The sequence below is a fragment of the Zeus faber genome, assembly GCF_960531495.2.
Source record: "Zeus faber genome assembly, chromosome: 7".
NCBI classification, from domain to species: Eukaryota; Metazoa; Chordata; class Actinopteri; order Zeiformes; family Zeidae; genus Zeus; species Zeus faber.
Window position 1 is genome coordinate 16,155,417 of NC_137203.1, and position 19,833 is coordinate 16,175,249.

A 19,833-nucleotide genomic window follows, 5' to 3' on the forward strand; every position below is an offset into this window, starting at 1 on the left:
AAAGCCACTATATTTTGAAATAAATCATTTTGTGTTAAAACTGTTTACATTTGGTGACCTCCCGTTGAGTGAACGTACACTTTTATTTTGAAGGCGATTTTAGCTTCCGTGTTAAAAGTGTGTTTAAAAGAAACAACAACAACAGCAACAAAAAAACAAAAAACGTTTTTCTTATTTTATCCCCAACCCTCCTTCTGGCGGGTCGGGGCGTTCTGTGGAGATAAGACACGGGAGATGCCTACCAGTTGTTGTTTTTAAAGTTTGTAGGAGAAACAGAGCCGCCAGTGGCGTAAATTGCGAGCGGCTCCTAAACAGCCGTGGGAAGCCGCTCATTGTTTTATAATGGAATTAGGATTCTCACGTGATTGAGACGTCACGGATCCACCGGAAGTGGTGTGGGAGGTATAAAAATTCCCGCGGTGTGTGTGTGTGTGTGTGTGTGTGTGTCAGGAAAACGGGAGCAGCGAATTCGAGTCATCATTTCACTGCATACTTGCGTCTCCTTATTTCACAAATTAAAAGTGTGTGTGTGGGTGTGTGTGTGCGTGCGTGCGTGTGTGTAAGCCTCTTTTAATTTACGCTTATATATTTATCTGGGGTTTTTTTTATATATGCTTTTATCTTTCTTTGTTTTTAATACAAGGTATTTTACGGCTTTGACAAAGCACTTTGAATTATTTTCGTATGTGAAATGTGATGTACAGATAAACTTGTAAATGCGTGTGTGTGTGTGTGTGTGTTCAAATTCCAGAGATTATGAATGTGTATATGTAATTGTTTTTATATTTGTACATCACATTTCATTCAATGTATATGAAATGTGATACATTTCAAGAAATAACCGGTGGATAGATCGATATACATACATAAAACTTATTTGCAAACTGTATGCAAAAAAAACAAAACAAAGAAAGATTGAAATGGCTGTTTTTTCAATACTCCTCCTCTCTCCGACAACACAGACGCGTCCGGGACGCTGCGCCACGAGGTGGGTGAAGCCGCTAAAAAAAACCAAAAAAAAAAAACCACGAGATACCACAGAAGAATCGGCGCTACATGCTGCCGTGCACCCATCTCCGGTTTGGGAGCGTTTGTCTTTTGCTGGCAGGTGCCGGAACGGAAAAAGGAAACTTATTTAACACGCAGTTGCACTAAATCCACCAGGCGGCACTAGCTGACGTGCAGAAATTCATAACCGTTGTCATTTCTAACTCCGTTCCACTCACAGTTCTCACAAGGTATTTTAGGATAACTAGACAGTTCCAGAAGGAATTGGCAAACGTGTGTGTGTGTGTGTGTGTGTGTGTGTGTGTGTGTGTGTGTGCGTGCGTGCGTGCGTGCGTGCGTGCGTGCTGTCCGTCTAGACTTGTATTATTATCAAATTATATTGTGTACTAATACACAATATATTGGATTATCATTGTATTAATATATATATATATAATATTATATGAATATATGATAATTCTGATTCTGATAATAATAATAATAATAATAGACTTTGTTTTTATAGCACCTTTCAGAGACGACATGTAACTCAAAGTGCTTTACATTAAAAGTAGGCATGAAAGAGTAACAATTAAAATTCGGCAAAATGCATTTTACAAAGTAGTATAACAAAACAATTAAAATAATGAAATACATTAAAAAAAAAATCAGGGCAACAATGAGCTTATAAAGGAAGATGGCCTTTAATAACAATAATAATACCAAAAACAAAGGGTAAACGCTACACTCGACCATCACGATCGTTCATCAGCAAATTAAATCCAATCCATAAATACAGCGATCGAGATTAACCACTGAGCACAGTCATTCAGTTCTACTGTTGGAATGGGATCTGCAAACTTTCTATAAGCAACAAAACGACGAGGAAGACTAACTGAAGGCTGAGAAAAGAAAGAAAAAGCACAGAAACACACACACACACACACACACTCGCTCACACGCACGCGCGCACGCGCACACACACACGCACACACACCCTGCACCCTCCTCCTCTGCTGCCCCTGCTGATGAAATAACTTCAACGGAATGTCTCAGCGGGTGTAAAATACATTAAAACATGTTGAAACATCTGGATTTATTTGAAAATATTTAAAGAGGAAAAAAAAAAAATACAGTTCAGCAAAGTCAAAGGAAATGACATTTCAACATTTGGAATGACTGTTTAAACCAAAAAGGTAAATGAAGCAAGATCCATTGGAGTGCAGATTTCCTTAAACGTATAAAGTAGGAAAGTGACGTTGGAAAGCCAGTGTTTCTACCAGATTCCACCAGTTTGCCTCCAAAATGACTTAACATGCAGAACACAGACTTAAAAATATGCTGTTTGACTGTAACTTAATACACGGATTGGATTTGGAGGACAATTACCCCCAAAAGATAAATCATTTCAAAATGTATTTATGTATGCATGGAAAGACAAAATTTAATGTGTTCTCAAAATATATGATAAAACGTTTATAAATGCATTTTTACAAATCTTCCACCATCTGACACCGCACCTCCTCAGGGGGACACCGAGGAACCAGGCCACACCACCCTAAATCCAGGGTGGAGGGAGCTTCAGTGATCGCGGTGTGGAAGGTGTGGAGGTGTCAGAGGAAACGGAGTAGAAGGACGGAGTTCCGGCAGACCCGTCCGGATAGGCCCCTGCTCCGTGGGGACCAGGGGACGGGCGGAGAGCTCGGAACGGATCGAATGGAGCTCCAACCCGGATATACTCCCACTCCGGGGGGACGGACCGGGAGCTGGGCCCGTCGTGTTGTTATTGTAAAAAGGAAAAGTGCGTCGTCATCTGAACACAACGGGATCTGTAAGTCACTCCTGTAGAAACCCACCCTCTCCACTCCACCTCCCGGTAGCGGCGCCCGGTCAGACCTTCTCCACCACAACACCCACGGCGGTCAAAGGTCAAGTCAGAGGTGACATCTCTCTGGGTGATCAGGGCGTGGCTGCCCCTCTTCAACCTTAGTCACCTTGCCGTTGTTCTCAGAGAGCGGTTTCTGTTCGCCCTGTTCGGGCCCAGTGTGAGTTTAGTGTCATCTGACACAAAACGGCAACAGCTCATGATCTAACATCCCTGATTGGTCCATTTACTGAGGACTGTCCACTTATCAGCAGTGTGATGAAGACACGTGACGTCCACCCTCATCTTCGTCCCCCGGTAGGATTTGAATGGACGTCCCATGCTGCTGTGTGGATGGACTTTCCATCGTAATCAGTGTTTCTCACCCACTAGTGCACGTTGCACCTCGCCAGGTGTGCCCTGAAAGTTTCTCCTAAATCCACTTGAAAATATAAATAATGGAAATCAGCACTTGTGTTCAGCAGGTACGTTCTTCATGTCAAATACTAACTGTAAAATCCAACTCACTGCTGAATCAGCTGATTTTTTTTGAGACATTCCTTGTCATTGCAATTATTTTATCTACAAATAAAGCTGTACTCCATTTAGTTAACTTGTACAATGTTTGAATGTTTTGTATTTAGGGGTTGTTGCACACGGATGCTGAATATGTGTTGTAATATGTAATGTTTAGCATTTCATCAGGCTTTTGTCCCTCCTTAAATAATGTTAGGCTAATCTGAAAATAAATAAATAATTTACCTCCAACGACATCAAATTTCAGCCCCGTCGAACTTTTCGTTTGTTTGTTTTGGATCCCATTTTCTCTGATCCAAAGTATTCTGCAACTTCAGTCCCATCTGCACAACTTGCGAGTGAGTACGATGTTGACACTACTGTCATGAATCTGACAGCAGGAATTCTGCTTTCGTCTACCATACGTTTTTACATATTCCAGTTCAAGAGGCTTGCTTGTGGGTCTAATGAGGACAAACCTTTGCACTTCCCAGGACTGCCTTCAAGATCCAGCTGCCTCAGATGGTAAAGTCAAAAAAGAAAAAACTCAAGCCATCAATGTGATGTGTTCAAAGGACCCAAGGGTGCAACTTTTGATATTCCCGTTTTCCCTTTGATATTGCCCATAATCATGTCTGCCATATTACAGAGTTCAATTCTATAGATATGCTGGGTTTACTGACACTGGCCGCCTTTACATCCTCAAAGGAATTACATATTGGCATCATGTTAAATTTTGTTGACCTTCAATTTATGTTATGCCAAACAAAATTATGTAATCCTAAACGTATAACATACTTTTTATGAATATAATGAAGAGTATGATCAGGGAATTGCAACTACCACTCTGATGTAAATTAAATATATATATTTTTTTATGTTGTTCCTAAAACGATTAAGATCATTATTTGCCATAATCTTGTGCCGGCACATAGATCTATTGGAGGATGTGATTTATGTATTCTCAAAAGCTTTCACCAACTGCTGCATACACATCGGAATCTCTCCATTTTATTTAAAAATAATGTTTCTGATAAAGCACAAAGAAAACAGGGAAGAAAACCTAATTTATGAGTAATTATTTTAGCAATAGTTTGTTATTCAGAGGGGTCTTTGAAAAGCTGAATCCTGTATGATGACGATCATCACTGACGGATGGGAATAATGTTGCACCTGAAAGGAATATTGATAGAATTGTTATTACTAACCTATTGGTCCAAAAAACAAAACAGCAATTATATGAATAACTGACTAAAGCTGGAGTACACCTCTGCACAAAATAATACCAAAATGATTGCATATTCAAGCTGAATTTATTCATTTATCTGGTAAAGTAGTTCCAGCTGTTATTGATGGCTCTGCTGCTTGGAAATTGCGGAGCAAATACTTTCCTGCCGCCCTCATTTATACATGATTAAAAATTAATAAAATTGCACATGATGCAATTTCTTAACTAGAGTAAAATTGAACTTCAAATTGCAATAAGACGGGGATCTCTTGTTGCACTTGACGGTCACAGTTTTGCACAGCAATGGCTATTCAAACATACTGACTCTGTCCTCTGTACTTACCCCAGCAGTCCTCTACCAGACCATCGCTGAGGAGTCAAACTCATCTGTGTTTGTATACCATTGCGAAGAACATTAACACGTAATGGTTTCTGTAGAAGAGAAGGGAAATTCAGAGACAAGCTACTGCTCGAGGCTTAAAAAGTTTAGTCTATTGTCTTCATCAAGCGCAAAACTGTTCTTTACTACAATATCTCACCCCTTCACTGTGTTGGACCACGGAGGCAATATTTTGGAGGTTCCGAAAATTCCCTGTGTTTACAGAGCCGAATGCGAAGATTTCATCACCAACTCGAATGCCCTAAGGAGACGGAACAGCAAATTTTATACTTAAAAGTGTGTTAACAGTTTGTCATTCAGTTCCGATTGTGTCCAAATTGTTATCAGTTCACGTATCTGGGGAAAAATACAAAAAGACAAAACTGCTGGCGACAGGATGAAAGAAGCATCACTCACAGCTTGGGAGGCAGGGGAGCCGGGCGTCACACCGTCCACTCGTGCAAAGGGAGAAGGCAGAGTCACCTGGTGGTCCATGGCCTCTGTCCGGGCTTCCGCCTCATCCTGCTCACGCTTGGCTTTCTCTCGAGCGTGGAGCCTGTGCAACGCTTCTTCAATCTGCACCATTATGGCCTTGTGATCGTTCTGCAGGCCTGATGGACATGAAAAAGCATTCACCTTTCTTCATGAGGAGAATAAAAATAATCTGTAATCAACTCCCATTGAATCCTAAATACATCACTCCGTCCAGCGGCCCATGGGTCTATATGCTGAATGCGTTTAGCCCCAATGAAAAGCAAAATATCTGTTTCGGGGTAGTTGACATGAATAAGAAGAAAGACCTGCCATGGGTATTTAAACCCACTTTCGCATATTTTTCTTCAAGATAACGCAAGGCTTAGCCCTGTCAGCCCATTTATACCAACCGCCCATGGGAATATGATTTAACATGATCACGGTTTACCATTTTACACAACTTCAACATAAAGTGGGGATGGATCCACCAGATAGTAAAGTGAGGTTCATCTGAAAGGTCACTCGTCATTATCGGTTGCTAAAACAGACGACGACAACAACAACAACAACAACAACAACAACAACAACAACAACAACAACGGCATGCTTACAAGAAATATTATGCCGTGCTGTTCTGATCTGATATAAGTTGACGTCCCCCCGGGGGAAGCCTTCGGCGTCCACCAGGGAACCCTCCGTTCCGACGCCTTGCTGAAAGAAGGAAACGGTTAAAAACAACGGTTTAAACACCAACAGCAGCTTCCTTGCGAGCCAGCCGAGGTGCTCGCCAACTAGCTAGCATCGGCGAGCTAACGGGTGTCCTCAGAACTCACATCTTCCAACACGTCGTAATACGCCTTTATTTGCTCCTCTATTTCGTCCTTCTGCTTAATGAGAATGTTGACATCGTCCCTGGTGACTGCGACGTCTCCCCCCTCGTTGTTTTGCTCCGTCATCTTCATGGCAGAGCTGCAGTGGACTCCGCAGACTGTGGCGGATGAACACAACTACGGGTGCGGCGGAGGGTCGAATACGGTGGCCGCGACCACGTGTTACTGCTCCCAGCGTTCAGTTAGAGAACGTCCCCCTCTATTTAGAGTTTTTGGGGAGGAATTGCTCAGTGCTCCGTTCACTGGATTGTTGACGATCATTCCAACCGAACCAACCCATAATCGCTCCGCATGTTTCACCCAATAATACAGCCACGGGTTGTGTGTGTTTCACATATACTCAAAAGTGTGTGTGTGTCCAGATCCACGGAGAATAAAAATAATCTGTAATCAACTCCCATTGAATCCACCAGATCCACGGATGACGCGGTCTCCCAGGTACTGCACACCACGCTCACGCACCTGGATGGCCAGAAGGGGGCCTATGTGAGAATGCTGTTCATTGATTATAGTTCAGCTTTCAACACCATAGTCCCCACCAGACTGGCTGTCAAGCTGATGGAGCTAGGATTGAATGCTCCGCTGTGCACCTGGATCCTGGACTTCCTCACAGACCGCCCCCAGGTGGTCAAGGTGGGGAAGTACATGTCAAGCTCCCTCACCCTGAATACAGGATCCCCCCCAGGGCTGCGTCCTCAGACCCCTATTGTACTCCCTGTACACACATGACTGTGTGGCCAGGTCCAGCTCCAACACCATCATCAAGTTTGCTGACGACACCGTGGTCGTGGGCCTGATCACCGACTGCGATGAGAAGGCCTACCGCGAGGAGGTGGCTGACCTCTCACTCTGGTGCCAGGACAACAGCCTACACCTGAACGTCAGCAAAACCAAGGAGCTGATTGTGGACTTTAGGCGTGGATCACAATCGAGGACGCACGCGCCCCTGTGGATTAATGGGACTTCTGTCGATAGGGTGAGCAGCTTCAGATATCTGGGAGTCCACATCACAGAGGACTTAACATGGACTGTTCACACAGACACTCTGGTGAGAAAGGCGAGGCAGCGTCTCTACCACCTCAGGCAGCTGAGGAAATTCCGGGTCTCGGTGAGGATCCTCAAGTCCTTCTACTCTGGAGCAGTGGAGAGCATCCTGACAGGCAACATCACTGCCTGTTTTGGGAACTGTACTGCCCAGGACAGGTGGGCCCTGCAGAGGGTGGTGCGTTCAGCTGAACGTACCACTGGAACTACCCTCCCCCCCTTGCAGGAGCTATACACCAGGAGGTGTAGTAGCAGAGCCCGTAGGATCATGAAGGATCCTCATCACCCCAACAACGGACTGTTTCAGCTGTTGCGCTCAGGCAAGCGCCTCCGCAGTCACGCAGCGAGAACAGAGAGACTGAGACGGAGTTTCTTCCCTCAAGCCATCAGAACTGTCAACGCTGACCTCACCAGGGGTCCTAACTGAGCCATGCACTAGGCTCCACTACCTACTGCACTGTATGTAGCATACTGTACCGCATACTGTGTCACTGTTCAGGGTTGTTCGTGATGCCGTATTGCTGCGCCGTACTGTTGTATACTGTGCTGTATTATCCCAAACACTACCTCACACTATTCACATTCACATGCCACTTTAATTCACATGCCACTTTAAATGCACATATCTGTATATACATAGGCATATTCCTTCAACCTATTCCATTTTATTTCAATTTATTTTTTATTGTATTTTATTCTATATATTTTTTATCTTATTCTATAAGTATTCCACTTACTGTATTACGTTTTAGGAGTCAGTTAGTCGGTCTATTAGAAAGGAATTTTCTACTTTTTATTTTAATTTTATTTTTGTACCTTTTCCTAGGACTTATTGTGTGCTATCACCGGGTGCGTTGCATTACATTTCACTGCATATATGTATGGAAGTATGTATATGTATGTGACAAATAAAAAATCTTGAATCTTGAATCTTGTGTGTGTGTGTGTGTGTGTGTGTGTGTGTGTGTGTGTGTGTGTGTGTGTGTGTGTGTGTGTGTGTGCATGTCTTTCTGTGCGTGTGTTTGGGTGTGTGCATGTCTGGGTCTGGCTCTTGGTGTGTGTGTGTCTGTGTGCGTGTGTGTGTGTGTGTGTGTGTGTGTGTGTGTGTGTGTCCGTGCGAGCGTGTGTGTGTGTGTGTGCATGTCTGGGTCTGGGTGTGTGTGTGTGTGTCTGTGTCTGTGTCTGTGTGTGTGTGTGTGCATGTCTTTCTGTGCGCGTGTTTGGGTGTGTGCATGTGTGTGTCTGTGTGCGTGTGTGTGTGTGTGAGTGTGTGTGTGAGTGTCTGGGTCTAGGTGTGTGCGTGCGTGTGCGTGTGCGTGAGTGTGTGTGTATGTGTGTGTGTGTGTCTGTGTGTGTGCGTGTCTTTCTGTGCGTGTGTTTGGGTGTGTGCATGTCTGGGTCCCGGTCTGTATGTGTGTGTGTGTGTGTGTGTCTGTCTGTCTGTGTGTGTGTGTGTATGTGTGTACATGTCTGGGTCTGTGTGTGTGTGTGTGTGTGCATGTGTGTATTTGTGTTTCACATCTGCTCAGCATCCATAATTTGTGCTGTCCCCATGTTAGGGGATGGTAGCTCAGGAGGTAGAGCTGGTGGTCTAATAATCTAAAAGTTGCTGGTTCGATCCCAGGCTCCTCCTGCTAGCATGCTGTAGTGTCCTTGAGCAAGACACTTAACCCCTAATTGCTCCTGATGGCAAACACCGTCAGTGTTTGAACAATTGTAAGTCGCTTTGGATAAAAGCGTGTGCGTAATGTAAAACTGTGCCCTACCAGGTATATCATATGATAATGATGGTTAAAAATGTAAGTGATATGTAGTGAGCATTTTTTCTTTTTTTTTTTACACGCCTCTTTTAGTGACTGAACTTTGGGAAAGGCTTGTCCAATTAAACCAAATGATCCAGCTGGGTGACTTTATACCTGTATACCTGTTTATACCTGTGTGTGTGTGTGCGTGCGTGCGTGCGCGCGTGCGTGCGTGTGTGTGTGCATGTCTTTCTGTGCGTGTGTTTGGGTGTGTGCATGTCTGGGTCTGTGTGTGTGTGTGCGTGTGCGTCTGTGTGCGTGTGTCTATGTCTGTGTGTATAATGATGAGCCATGGTTAAAGACGAAAAAAACGAAGTGAGATGTAGTGAGCATTTTTTTTTTTTTTACGTGGCTTTTTTAGTGACTGAACTTTGGCAAAGGCTTGTCCAATTAAACCAAATGATCTTGCTGGGTGACTTTATAGCTGTATAACGTGTGTGTGTGTGTGTTTGGGTGTGTGCATGTCTGGGTGTGTGTGTGTGTGTGTGTGCGTGCGTTTGGGTGTGTGTGTGTGTGTGTGTTTGGGTGTGTGCATGTCTGGGTCTGTGTGTGTGTGTGTGTGTTTTTGTGTGTGTGTGTTTGGGTGTGTGCATGTCTGGGTCTGTGTGTGTGTGTCTGTGTGTGTGTGTGTGTGTGTTTGTCTCTGTTCATTCAGCAAACCAGCACTTGGGCTTGGTGTCATCAGAGAACCACGAGGCACCGTAACGTCCCTGACATCAGTAATCTGTTCTCTAATGTGTTGATGTGGTCGGGCTGTGTTTCCCCATTCAAATTTAATCTGGGTTTTGGTTTGGCTGTTCTCATGGTCATACACACTTGTGAACCCTATCGTCACAAACGTTTGACAAATGAAATAAACGTTTATTTTTGAAAATAACATATTATAATCAATACTATTTCATTCTAAATAACAAATGAGAATAAATAACATCTAGGCAGAATTCATGGAATTCAGAAAGTCCAAGGTGTGGATGCTCTCGAAGCGCTGCACGATGGCCCTCAGCCTCTTGTTCTCCGCCTCCAGCTGGCTGACGCGAGACTCCAGGCTGCTCATGAACTCCTTCTTCCTTTTCCGGGACGCTTTGGCAGCCTCTCTGCACAAACGGACAGAAACGCCTCATGTTATTCACTTATAACAGCCAGGTATATCATATAATATAACAGCCCTGCTGCTGCGATTAGACACAGCGGTTGATTTTGTCTGAGTCTGTTTCAGTCTGTTTCAACGACGAGGCGCGTCCGGACAACACACACACACACACACACACACACACACACACACACACACACACACACACACACACACACACACATACTGTAGATGGGAGAGGGAGGCTGGGGGGAAGTGGACTGCCCACCTACCTATTCTTCTTCAGGCGGAGCTTCCTCTTTCGGGACGCCTCCACTGTGGATTGCTGGTGTTCATCGAGCATCACCACCCCCCGGGGCAGGCTGGAGCTGGGGACCTGCAGGTGGAAGGCCGACATGCCCGCTGCGGCGGCCGGGGACACAACAGAAACTCTGCATTAAGCAGAGCGGCACTGACAGGCCCTTGGATTTGGAATTTTTATCCTCTTTAAAGTATTACCTCCGCCACCTTTATTGCGTATTCGTGACAGAAGGATGAGGGAAGCGACAAGTTGAGGGAGCTCCCTTCCTCTTCTTTAGGAACAATTGGCGGGGTTCAAGGGCCATTGAGACATTTTTGCGTGACATTATCAATTGGGTTTTTTTCCTAAGACTCATCTTCACGAAGATGGGACATAAGACACCATGCCATTCACAATCTACCTGATATCAAGGTGATGCATTTAATAAAAGTATTTAACAGCTTAATGACATTGGCTGAGCGCTTAATGAAAATTGCAAGGGGGGGGGAGTCAATTTCTGAAAAAACGTGATAAAATGAAAACAGTTTATTTGCAAAGGCAGCGTTCCCTTTGATGCAATGCCATGTTTAATTATTTTTACGCATGCATGTCTGCATGTCTCTGCTGTATAATTTTCATGGGCTAACCAACGTCACCAATACCAAATGCTAATTAAATTGCCATGCAGTTTTACCTGATATGACATGAAAAGACTCTCCCATCTGTCCGCTGCTCTGAAGTAGATTTGCTTGTGGTGGTACGGCTCGACCAGGCAGAACCATCTGGCGGAGACCCTGCATCCCCTCAAGAGGGCCGTGCAGAGGACGCCCGAGAACGAATGCTGCAGAGAAAGACAGGCAAGGTCAAACTGTCCAACTTACACAAGCCTTGTGTTTGGTAATTGCAGGAAATACAGAAAAAATATACATCTAAAACCATGCATACAATTCTTTTTTTGATGCATCAATTAATCTATTTTTGATAGTAATAGCAGTTTTTGCTTAAGAAGTAAATAAAGATGTATGGCTAAAGTAACAATAAAACAATACCAAACACCTTGCTACGCATAAGTTGCATGTATGCTAAAATTTAAGCCATTAGAGAGAATAATATTGGAAAATGTATGTGTTAATTCTCAGCATTTTTTAAAAAGATGAATTAAATGAAAGTTTTTTTTTTTTTCATTGCATAGTTTTGCAAGTGTAGTTTTTCTGTTTCCACAAGGAAATGATCATGTTCATTTGTCTGGACCTCGGACCCTGAAAATCTGTTCTCCCAACAGAATTTAGCTGACACACCCGACCCTTCAGACTTATTGCCTTGAGCATGGTTGGTCTCGTAAATGGCGGAAGGAAAAGAAAACAGTACAACGACAGTACTTGGCTGAGCTGGTGGCGCTGTCTTTTCAGACTGATCTTTGTTCTTGGTGGAAGCCATGGTAGGGGGTGGAATCTCCCTCTGTCTTCTATTCTTCTTACCTCTTCCTTAAAAAAATCTATGTAAATACATATATATATTTACAAGTTTTATATTATTATCATAGCTCCTAATGGAACCCTCATCACATAAACAAAATGACTAAATGTAAATGACGGTGTTAGAACTGTTTGCTGCTATATACAACCAATCAGAATGAGTTAAATTAATCAATAAACATAATAAAATAGAAATATAGAAGTAAATCAACACATGTACTGTGGGGCGGGGCTATGCATGGAATTCGCTTAATGTTTACATGTTTCTATGACAACTGGGTGTATACTAAAAGGACTGTGTGAAATTGTAAAAGTGTGCTGGCCCTGTACCTTCTTCTTCTTCTTCGTCTCTTTTTTGTCTTTGCGTAAACTGCCGGCAGCTCCTCCAAATGCTGGGTTTCAGGGTGGCAGGAGGGTCCACGGTTTGAAATTTGTGTTAGTTTCAAGAGTGGGGTTCACTCAGCTTTATGGGGGAGCAATGTGACATCACAAAGACATCACATGGCAATGCCCCCAGGTTTCCGTAGCTACCAGAAGGGCAGGGCTAGGTGAGGAATTCCCCTAATATATGTACATGGGTTAACTTCATGGGCAGAATTTGGTGCAAATAGTGGAATATTTCACAACATGTTGGCTGAAATAAGATAAAGCTACAGGCAGCAATGCACAGGGTCCAGGTTAGTTGCAGCATCAATGGGATCAATTGAACAGAAAAATAAATAACCACCCCCCGGCTTCACATCATCCTGGCCGATGAATCGCGTTTTTTGGGTTTCAGAATATTGTATGTCGTATCGATCTTGTCGTATCTGTCGGGCATGCTATGGCGTGGGGTCCGGGGGGGTGGGGTTCGGGTGGCCGCTCCCCGGCCTGCTGCACCCCTGCGTTGATCTAGTTGCGCTCTGCCTATCTCTGCCAGTGCCAAAACTTATATTCAGCACATTGACCACACAATAGGCCTAGGGCTTGCGGGACGGGTGGGGTGCGAGCTATGTGGGTGGGGATGTGGTGGGCGGCTGCAATCTTGCCCGTCACGCTCCTGCCCCGACATGCTTCTCGTCCATCCCAAAATTGTAATCCCACTCATATTAGCTTCGAACACATACGCTCGCACACCAGTCCCACTCCGAACACCACTCCACCAGACCATGGTCTGCGGGGCAGGAGGAGTGTGTGTGATTGGGGTTCGACTCGCTTGGAGGAACCCCCACACCCCGCAATTTTAACTGAAATTGCACAACACACATTGAGCACTGGGGTTTTCCAGGGTGGCAGGGCGCTGGTGGGTTGGTGTGGGGGCGTGGTTGGCCGGGTGGGCTACCTGCCGGCTGGAGTCCTGGCGGTTTCTGGCATGCTGCGACCTGGCGGTGCTACGTCGAGTCCCTTCCAGCCTTTCCGCTGCTTGGAGGCGCCACGACATAACAATGACCTTATACTCCAGAACAAATTGGGACAAGTCCTGTACACTCACCGGTGAACACTTCTCACACACACCCTCCTGGTTACCTCCCCCTTCCTTTTCTTCCTCATTTACTGCCATAACTATGATAGGAAGAGACCGCGTGCCCAATTGCTGTTCCAGTTTTCCTGGTCCTGATTAACTGTTCTTTCGATACATGTTGTCTTCCGATGTTTGTTTTACCGTGTGCATGTTGTTTGCATCTATGTTTATCCATGCACATGTTTTTTGTATGTTTATTTGTCTCACCTGTGATGATTCTCCCCCTCTTGGAGTAGTGATTAGTTGCTCAAACCCAAACATGGTGAAATAGTTCACCAAAGAGGGGGGATTGGTGGCAGATCTAGGTCTATCTACAAAAAAAATAAATAACCTGAACAAAAACAATTGGGTTTCCGCACTTCGTGTGGGACCCCTAATTAAATGTTTATGTAGAAATTAAGATCTTAGAAATTCAAGGTCAACACTAATGACTTTTCTCTGATATAGCCTGTAAATCATGTTCATGTACTAAATGTTCCATCAAGACAAAATCTACAGAGGATTATTTCCGTATGACAAAGTATGTGTGCATGACTTGTTTGACAATCTCCAGTTATAACATAATATCTATATATATCTCTCAAATTACATCTGTATATGATATAATCTGTAAGACAGCACATTTAAACATTTCTGAAATATTTTTGCTAAATATTATACTCATAAATATTTATAAAAAAAAACATGTTGCTTTTAAGAATGATGTGAACTTACTTTCCAAATCAAAATAATATGTACTGAAACTAAATAGTGTATGACTGAAATGTAAAACATGACAATATTAAATAACTAACTTTATTATAAATTAGACAAGTAAATAATAAAATCTTCATTTTCCCCCAAAACTACCCAGAAGTTTTGAAAATGCCTCTGCAGACCAATGTGTTGTATTGCCAGTTCAAGTTTAAACACAACACATTTGCTCTTACCGTCTCTTTTTTTCCCTTATTAACATCTGTTGGAATTCACAATGGTAAATATTCAGGCACTTGAGGTTCAGAGGAGGGAGGGGGAAAAAAAAAAGATTATTTTTTTTAAATTATTATTAATATATGTTTTCTAAATGATCCTTAATGAGTACTCATATCACTTTGCTCTGTGCCCTATTCCAACAAAGTCAGTTGAAAGAAAATTGTGTTAGCAGACGCTTGTGTAAATGGCTTCCGAGTTCTTACGTTTGTCGGGGGACCCTTCCCCCCCCACCGCCTCCGAAGTAAAAAGATTGACTCAAATATTCATGGAATCCTTAACTTATGGGAGGAACAGAGGATCACATTAAACGTCTTGCATTTACATTGCTAACATTCCGTGTCTTTCTCACAGGCTTCGGGATCCCTGAGCAGCAGCACCGACGGCTCTCCGTCGACGTCCCCCCGAGGGGCCGCATCTCGACCCGAGGACGAACACTTCCGGGAAAGCTCCAACTGGGCCGTCATGTCCTTCTGCGCCAGCGCAGTCTGGGCTTTGGCCTCGTCCACTTTGGCCGCCACGTCTTCCATCCACTGTTGTAGCTGTATTTTAAGGACGCCGATACCTTGGTCCAGCTTTTCCTGTCTCCTGGTCAGAGCCTCCAGCATATGCTGCGTGGAGTGGGCCGCCCGGTGCCGCTCGCTGCGTTCTTTACACGCGGAGGGAGTGCGGCGGTGACACATGTAGCTCTCAAACTCCTCTTGGCTGAGGTTGAGGGCGGGCCCATCCAGCTTCTCAATGAAGGCCACGGCACAGGACTGAAGTGAAGACAGGAGATATTAGCCATGTGCAACGCTTTATCGAAAGATTCTGTTTAGTGGCGGCACCCTCCCCCTCGAAAAAGCTTCAATAAATTTACCAAATTGGTGAAATAGTAACCACTCTCTCCTGCCATCAGACTGTGAGGGAGTCCAAAGCGAATCACGTATTGCATGTTGGAGTGGAGCCGCGGCGGGTTGGCCTTCAGCACCACATACACCAGGCCAGAGAGGAAATCGTCGGCGTTGGCCGGCTCGCTGTTCGAGGTTGAGAGGGCCTCGAACACATTCTGACTGCATTTGGTGATACATGCAAGCTTGTCTTGCGGCGCTCGTTTGGCATCCATTTCAATTATGGCTGTTGAATAGTAGGGAGAAAAGCCAAATCACGAGATGTTCACAGTCAGGCGGCCAGAAGTGATATTTATAGCATCACAAGACATGCATGCCATTGCTTACTGACTTGTGTCGGTAATTGATTAAAAAAAATTGTGAATAACCTGTTATTGCAGGCAAATACGGGTCCCCGGTGATTGCTGTTTTTTTGTCAGGGAATGGTACACAGAGCATCTGTGGAGTCACCCAGTTGAGAGACCTGGCCAAGGTGATATGATAAAAAAAAAATAATAATAATAATCAAATAGATAAACCAAAACTGGTCCAAGACTTTTTAGAAGGACATAGTCCGGGTGTGAAACCTACCGTATCCTCCTTTGGAGAGCCAAATCTTTTTGTTCGTCGTCAACACTGTCGTGGCAGAAAACCCATTTGTGCAGGCGTGTCATAATTAACTTTTCTATGTGCTCCATTATTTGAAAGACCTGTGCCTCAGAGAAACCTAAAATTGAAGAAATTATCTTTAAAACATGTTTGCAGGATCTACTTCAGATGGACAGGAATATAAAACCAGGCTATACTCACTGCTGAAATAATCAGATATATTCTGGTAGAAGTCTTGTACAAGGTCAGACTGCTTTTGTACCGGCAAATCCTGGGGGGGGGGGGGATAAAAAAAATAAATCAGATTCAACGGTCAGAGTGGCTCCTTAATAAACAATTGAGTCACAGAATTATCAGGAAATAAATGGCAAAAGATCCGTTCATTACATGATAGGCCTCCATAGTGTTGAGGAACGCAGTGCAGCGTGACTGCAAACGCTGGGAAGAAGGACTTCGCAGGAGCTTAAGGAACCCAGTGAAGTCCCCGGGTCCAAGACTTTGAAAGGCTTTAAGGGAGCTTGCATGGCTTTCAGAAGACTCTAGATGTACAAAAGGTATCCTTATAACTTTGATCTCCCATTAATACACGTAGAACATACAACAAGCTGTATTGAATTCTGGATCACTTATAACGTGTGATCAAAATACAGCCTTCCTTAATATCACAATGCAGTATAATACCTTGTCTTGAGGCAGTGTTTGTTCCGTCTGGCTTTGTATTCGATTAAATGAGATAAAAATGGATTTGCTACCCATCTCATAGCTATTCATCATTTAGATATGTTTAGGGTCTGCATGTGGCTTCTTTACATCTTGTGTGAAAATATTAGCATAAAAACTCGATTTCAAGATATCATCGACCGACGACACCCAATTTCCGCCAACGGTAAAAAGCCGGTCTTTTTAAAAATATACTGTAAACAAATCAGCACTCTGCGGTTTGCATCTGCAGGCAAATACAATGAATGTTATTGTTTACTTTTCCATACATTTTTTACTGGAGCGCATGACTGGGGGCTGTTCATAGATACCCCTCAAAGAATCCAAATGGGCAGTCACGGGGGCTGCTGGAAATAGTTGAGGATCAAACCAAATTAACCTACAAGGCTTTCTATCGACCCCTTCCTCAGGAAGACGTTCTGAAGCTGATTTCTTATCGTGTCTATCTTAATTTGTGTTTGTGTGAGATGCGGTTTTCATACGATGTGTTCCGGGGATGGGGTTAAAGCATTCATGAATCTTCTCTTGTACTAGCTCAGAGGTATCGATCGAGTCCGACATTTACAAAACGATTCATCATTCAGCCATTATTTAACCCCAAAAGAGGACTCTCTCTGGTATGAAATGGACGGTTCAGATGATTCCACCTTGGGAGATGAAAACACTCAGAAAGTTCACTGCACATCTCAGGCTCACATAAAAATCTAAATGGCCCCACTAAGCAAACCGTCCATTTCCTGCTACTCCTCCCAGGTACCGTCAGACCCAGTGCCTGGAGTCCCATGCCCACCTTCTTGCTTATTTGTTTCATAAAACGCGGTCATATGATGACATCATTGCATTGGATAGGATGGAACTGAGTTTGCCAACGTTATTTTCAAGGGGAGAGAAATACCTTTATGTTTTGGAGGCGATGGGCCACCCCAGAACAGTCTTTTCATCGTATTAACCCTCCGGCCCTTCTCGGTGTTCTTCTTCTCCTCAAATTTGTTGAAAGTAAGAGTTGCTCCATCACTGCTTTGGCTGGGGGCAAAACTGAACAGAGGTGATTGATCAATCAATTAAAAAGGCAGAGTCAAAGCACTCTGCGCCGTTTCAGCATTGAGCTCACCTTGTCTCTTGGTTCTGCGTCTCGGCTTTGCGGGTTCGCTCTCTCCAGCACTTGGAACAAAAGCCCTGCCATGCGGGGTTCCCATAATAACCACAGGTGTTCTTGCAAAGCAGCTCCGCCTGTGAAACGTGAATTCCTCTTTGCCTATCTGTCCACATTGTTGATCCTTATCTCTCTGTCTCTCGACGATCGCAACCACCTGGAAAAAATAAGGAATCAACGTGTGACCTGAAGACGTCATTTTCCACTACAAGTCCCAGAATCAAAGCCCCCCTTTTCCCCATAGGATCCAGTATCTGGGAGTCTAAGCGTGCCTCCTTCTGAGTGATGTTGTGTTTCTCTCGGTCACTTGCGAGGGTGGGGATACGTCGCTGTTCTTTTCGTGAACATTCACCCATATCGACAGTTCACTGCTCACCACTCACTACGCTGGTCCATATCATTCACCGTGGCTGCCTTTGACTTCTTGCGGGCGCCTGATCTTTGAAAGGCGGACCCCGCCACCAACAATGGACAACAGCATATACAGGAGCACATACATCAAGCAAATACACTGAATACCTGTTTCTTATAAAGTGTCATTAAATATATATATATTTTTTTAAGAGCATCAAACGTGATTTTCTTTTTTACAAATTCATCCGACGGATTACCACTTTAACTTCGTAATTCCCATTTTGGACCGAGTTGACAGCAAAGCACACCAAAAGGCATTAAGCCCATGGGCACATAACCCCTGAAGCACTTCCTTGAAACTCCTTAATACTCTGACGCTCCAGATCTTTATCTGTGCAACACACGAGGGTAAGAAAAGAAACAAAAAAAAAAAAACCGAGAGACCTTGATTGTCGTGTGACTGGAATGGAAGCTCAGCGACGACCACGAAGATCCCGAAATGCCGCAGCCTCGAGAGACAGGCGCTGGGGCGCCGCCAACGATCAGCTGACTTGTTTGACCCGGCGGTAACCCCGGAAGCACTTGCAGAGCGAGGGGGCGGGGCTTCAGTGGGTTATCGTCCGCTGAGCGCCCAGTCAGTCGTAGCACTGTGTTTCTACTGCTGTATTTTTCGGAAATTAGGTTATTGTTCACCAGCGCACGTGTCTTAGCAATTTATATTACATATCACGAGAATTATTTGTATTTTTTGTATTTGTATTTGTGTGTGTGTGTGTGTGTGTGTGTGTGTATATAATTTATATAGAGGCAGTCAATGATATTTTTTTTTGCTGTCCACACATTTTTATCACATTTTGTATAAAATATGTGTATTTCAACGCAGGTCTAATAAATATATTGTTTATTTCAGTCTTACAACATATAAATATCAGCGTCAAAAATATTCAGTCGTCATGCGTAAACATGCATCCATAGGACAAACATCACAAACAAACATGCGGCGTAAACATATCCGGGGATTTCCCCACGCAGCCCCGCACCCCTGCAGACGCGGCCGTCGTCATATGATGACGTCACAACTCGCCCTATAAATCTGCGCGTTTGGCGTTCAGCCGCCGTCAGTTTGCGTCAGAGAGCAGGGAGCCGCCTGCAACGACACGTACGTACGCGCTTCCCGCACCATCAGCCCCGCCCACCTCTCCCGCGCCATTTGCATGAGCTCCTCCCACCCTGGTTGCTACGCAACGAGACGCTCTGAGGAGCGCACCTGCGGGGACGCCAAACCTGGGGACGGTTTGAGCGCCCTGAGCCGTCGTCGCCGCCGTACGATATTTGGGTCAATCTGAAAAGTCTGGGCTACTATGTCAGACGATGGAACCGGGGGATCTGATCCCCTGACGAGCGACGAAAGGGGGAAGGAGCAAAACGACGGCAGCGAGGACGAGGGGAGGGACTACTCAAGCAGCTACGATGAGAGCCCGGGCCCCGGAGGAGGGAAGCGCAGCCGCGGGGAGGAGGAGGAGGAGAGCCTCGATGATGATGATGATGATGATGATGATGTTACAGAGAGGGATGAATGGGAGAGGGATCAGGAAGACATCACTGATGATTCGGTAACCTCTCAGGTCG

At 44.5% G+C, this 19,833-nt stretch overlaps 2 protein-coding genes across 3 annotated transcripts; both read right to left on the reverse strand.

Annotated features, from left to right (window-relative positions):
* Nucleotides 1–4,362: 4,362 nt before the first annotated feature.
* Nucleotides 4,363–6,458, reverse strand: psmd9 (proteasome 26S subunit, non-ATPase 9). The gene is made up of 6 exons (XM_080004527.1): nucleotides 6,282–6,458; nucleotides 6,060–6,159; nucleotides 5,392–5,585; nucleotides 5,135–5,236; nucleotides 4,939–5,027; nucleotides 4,363–4,540 (listed from the first exon to the last, which is right to left on the reverse strand). Exons 1-6 carry the CDS (start codon nucleotides 6,408–6,410, stop codon nucleotides 4,513–4,515), a joined length of 642 nt encoding a protein of 213 aa, XP_079860653.1. The 5' UTR covers nucleotides 6,411–6,458; the 3' UTR covers nucleotides 4,363–4,512.
* Nucleotides 6,459–14,325: 7,867 nt separating this feature from the next.
* On the reverse strand, nucleotides 14,326–18,745 carry LOC307232247 (rab5 GDP/GTP exchange factor-like). Of its 2 annotated transcripts, none has more exons than XM_080003173.1 (9): nucleotides 18,649–18,745; nucleotides 17,809–18,007; nucleotides 17,593–17,720; nucleotides 16,365–16,516; nucleotides 16,179–16,248; nucleotides 15,960–16,095; nucleotides 15,758–15,852; nucleotides 15,359–15,615; nucleotides 14,326–15,257 (listed from the first exon to the last, which is right to left on the reverse strand). In XM_080003173.1, the coding sequence occupies exons 2-9, from the start codon at nucleotides 17,964–17,966 to the stop codon at nucleotides 14,829–14,831; spliced, it is 1,425 nt and encodes a 474-aa protein (XP_079859299.1). In that variant the 5' UTR covers nucleotides 17,967–18,007; nucleotides 18,649–18,745; the 3' UTR covers nucleotides 14,326–14,828. The 2 variants fall into 2 exon arrangements, with proteins under 2 accessions (XP_079859299.1, XP_079859298.1); XM_080003172.1 differs by having other exon boundaries at nucleotides 17,593–17,732.
* Between the last annotated feature and the right edge of the window lie 1,088 nt (nucleotides 18,746–19,833).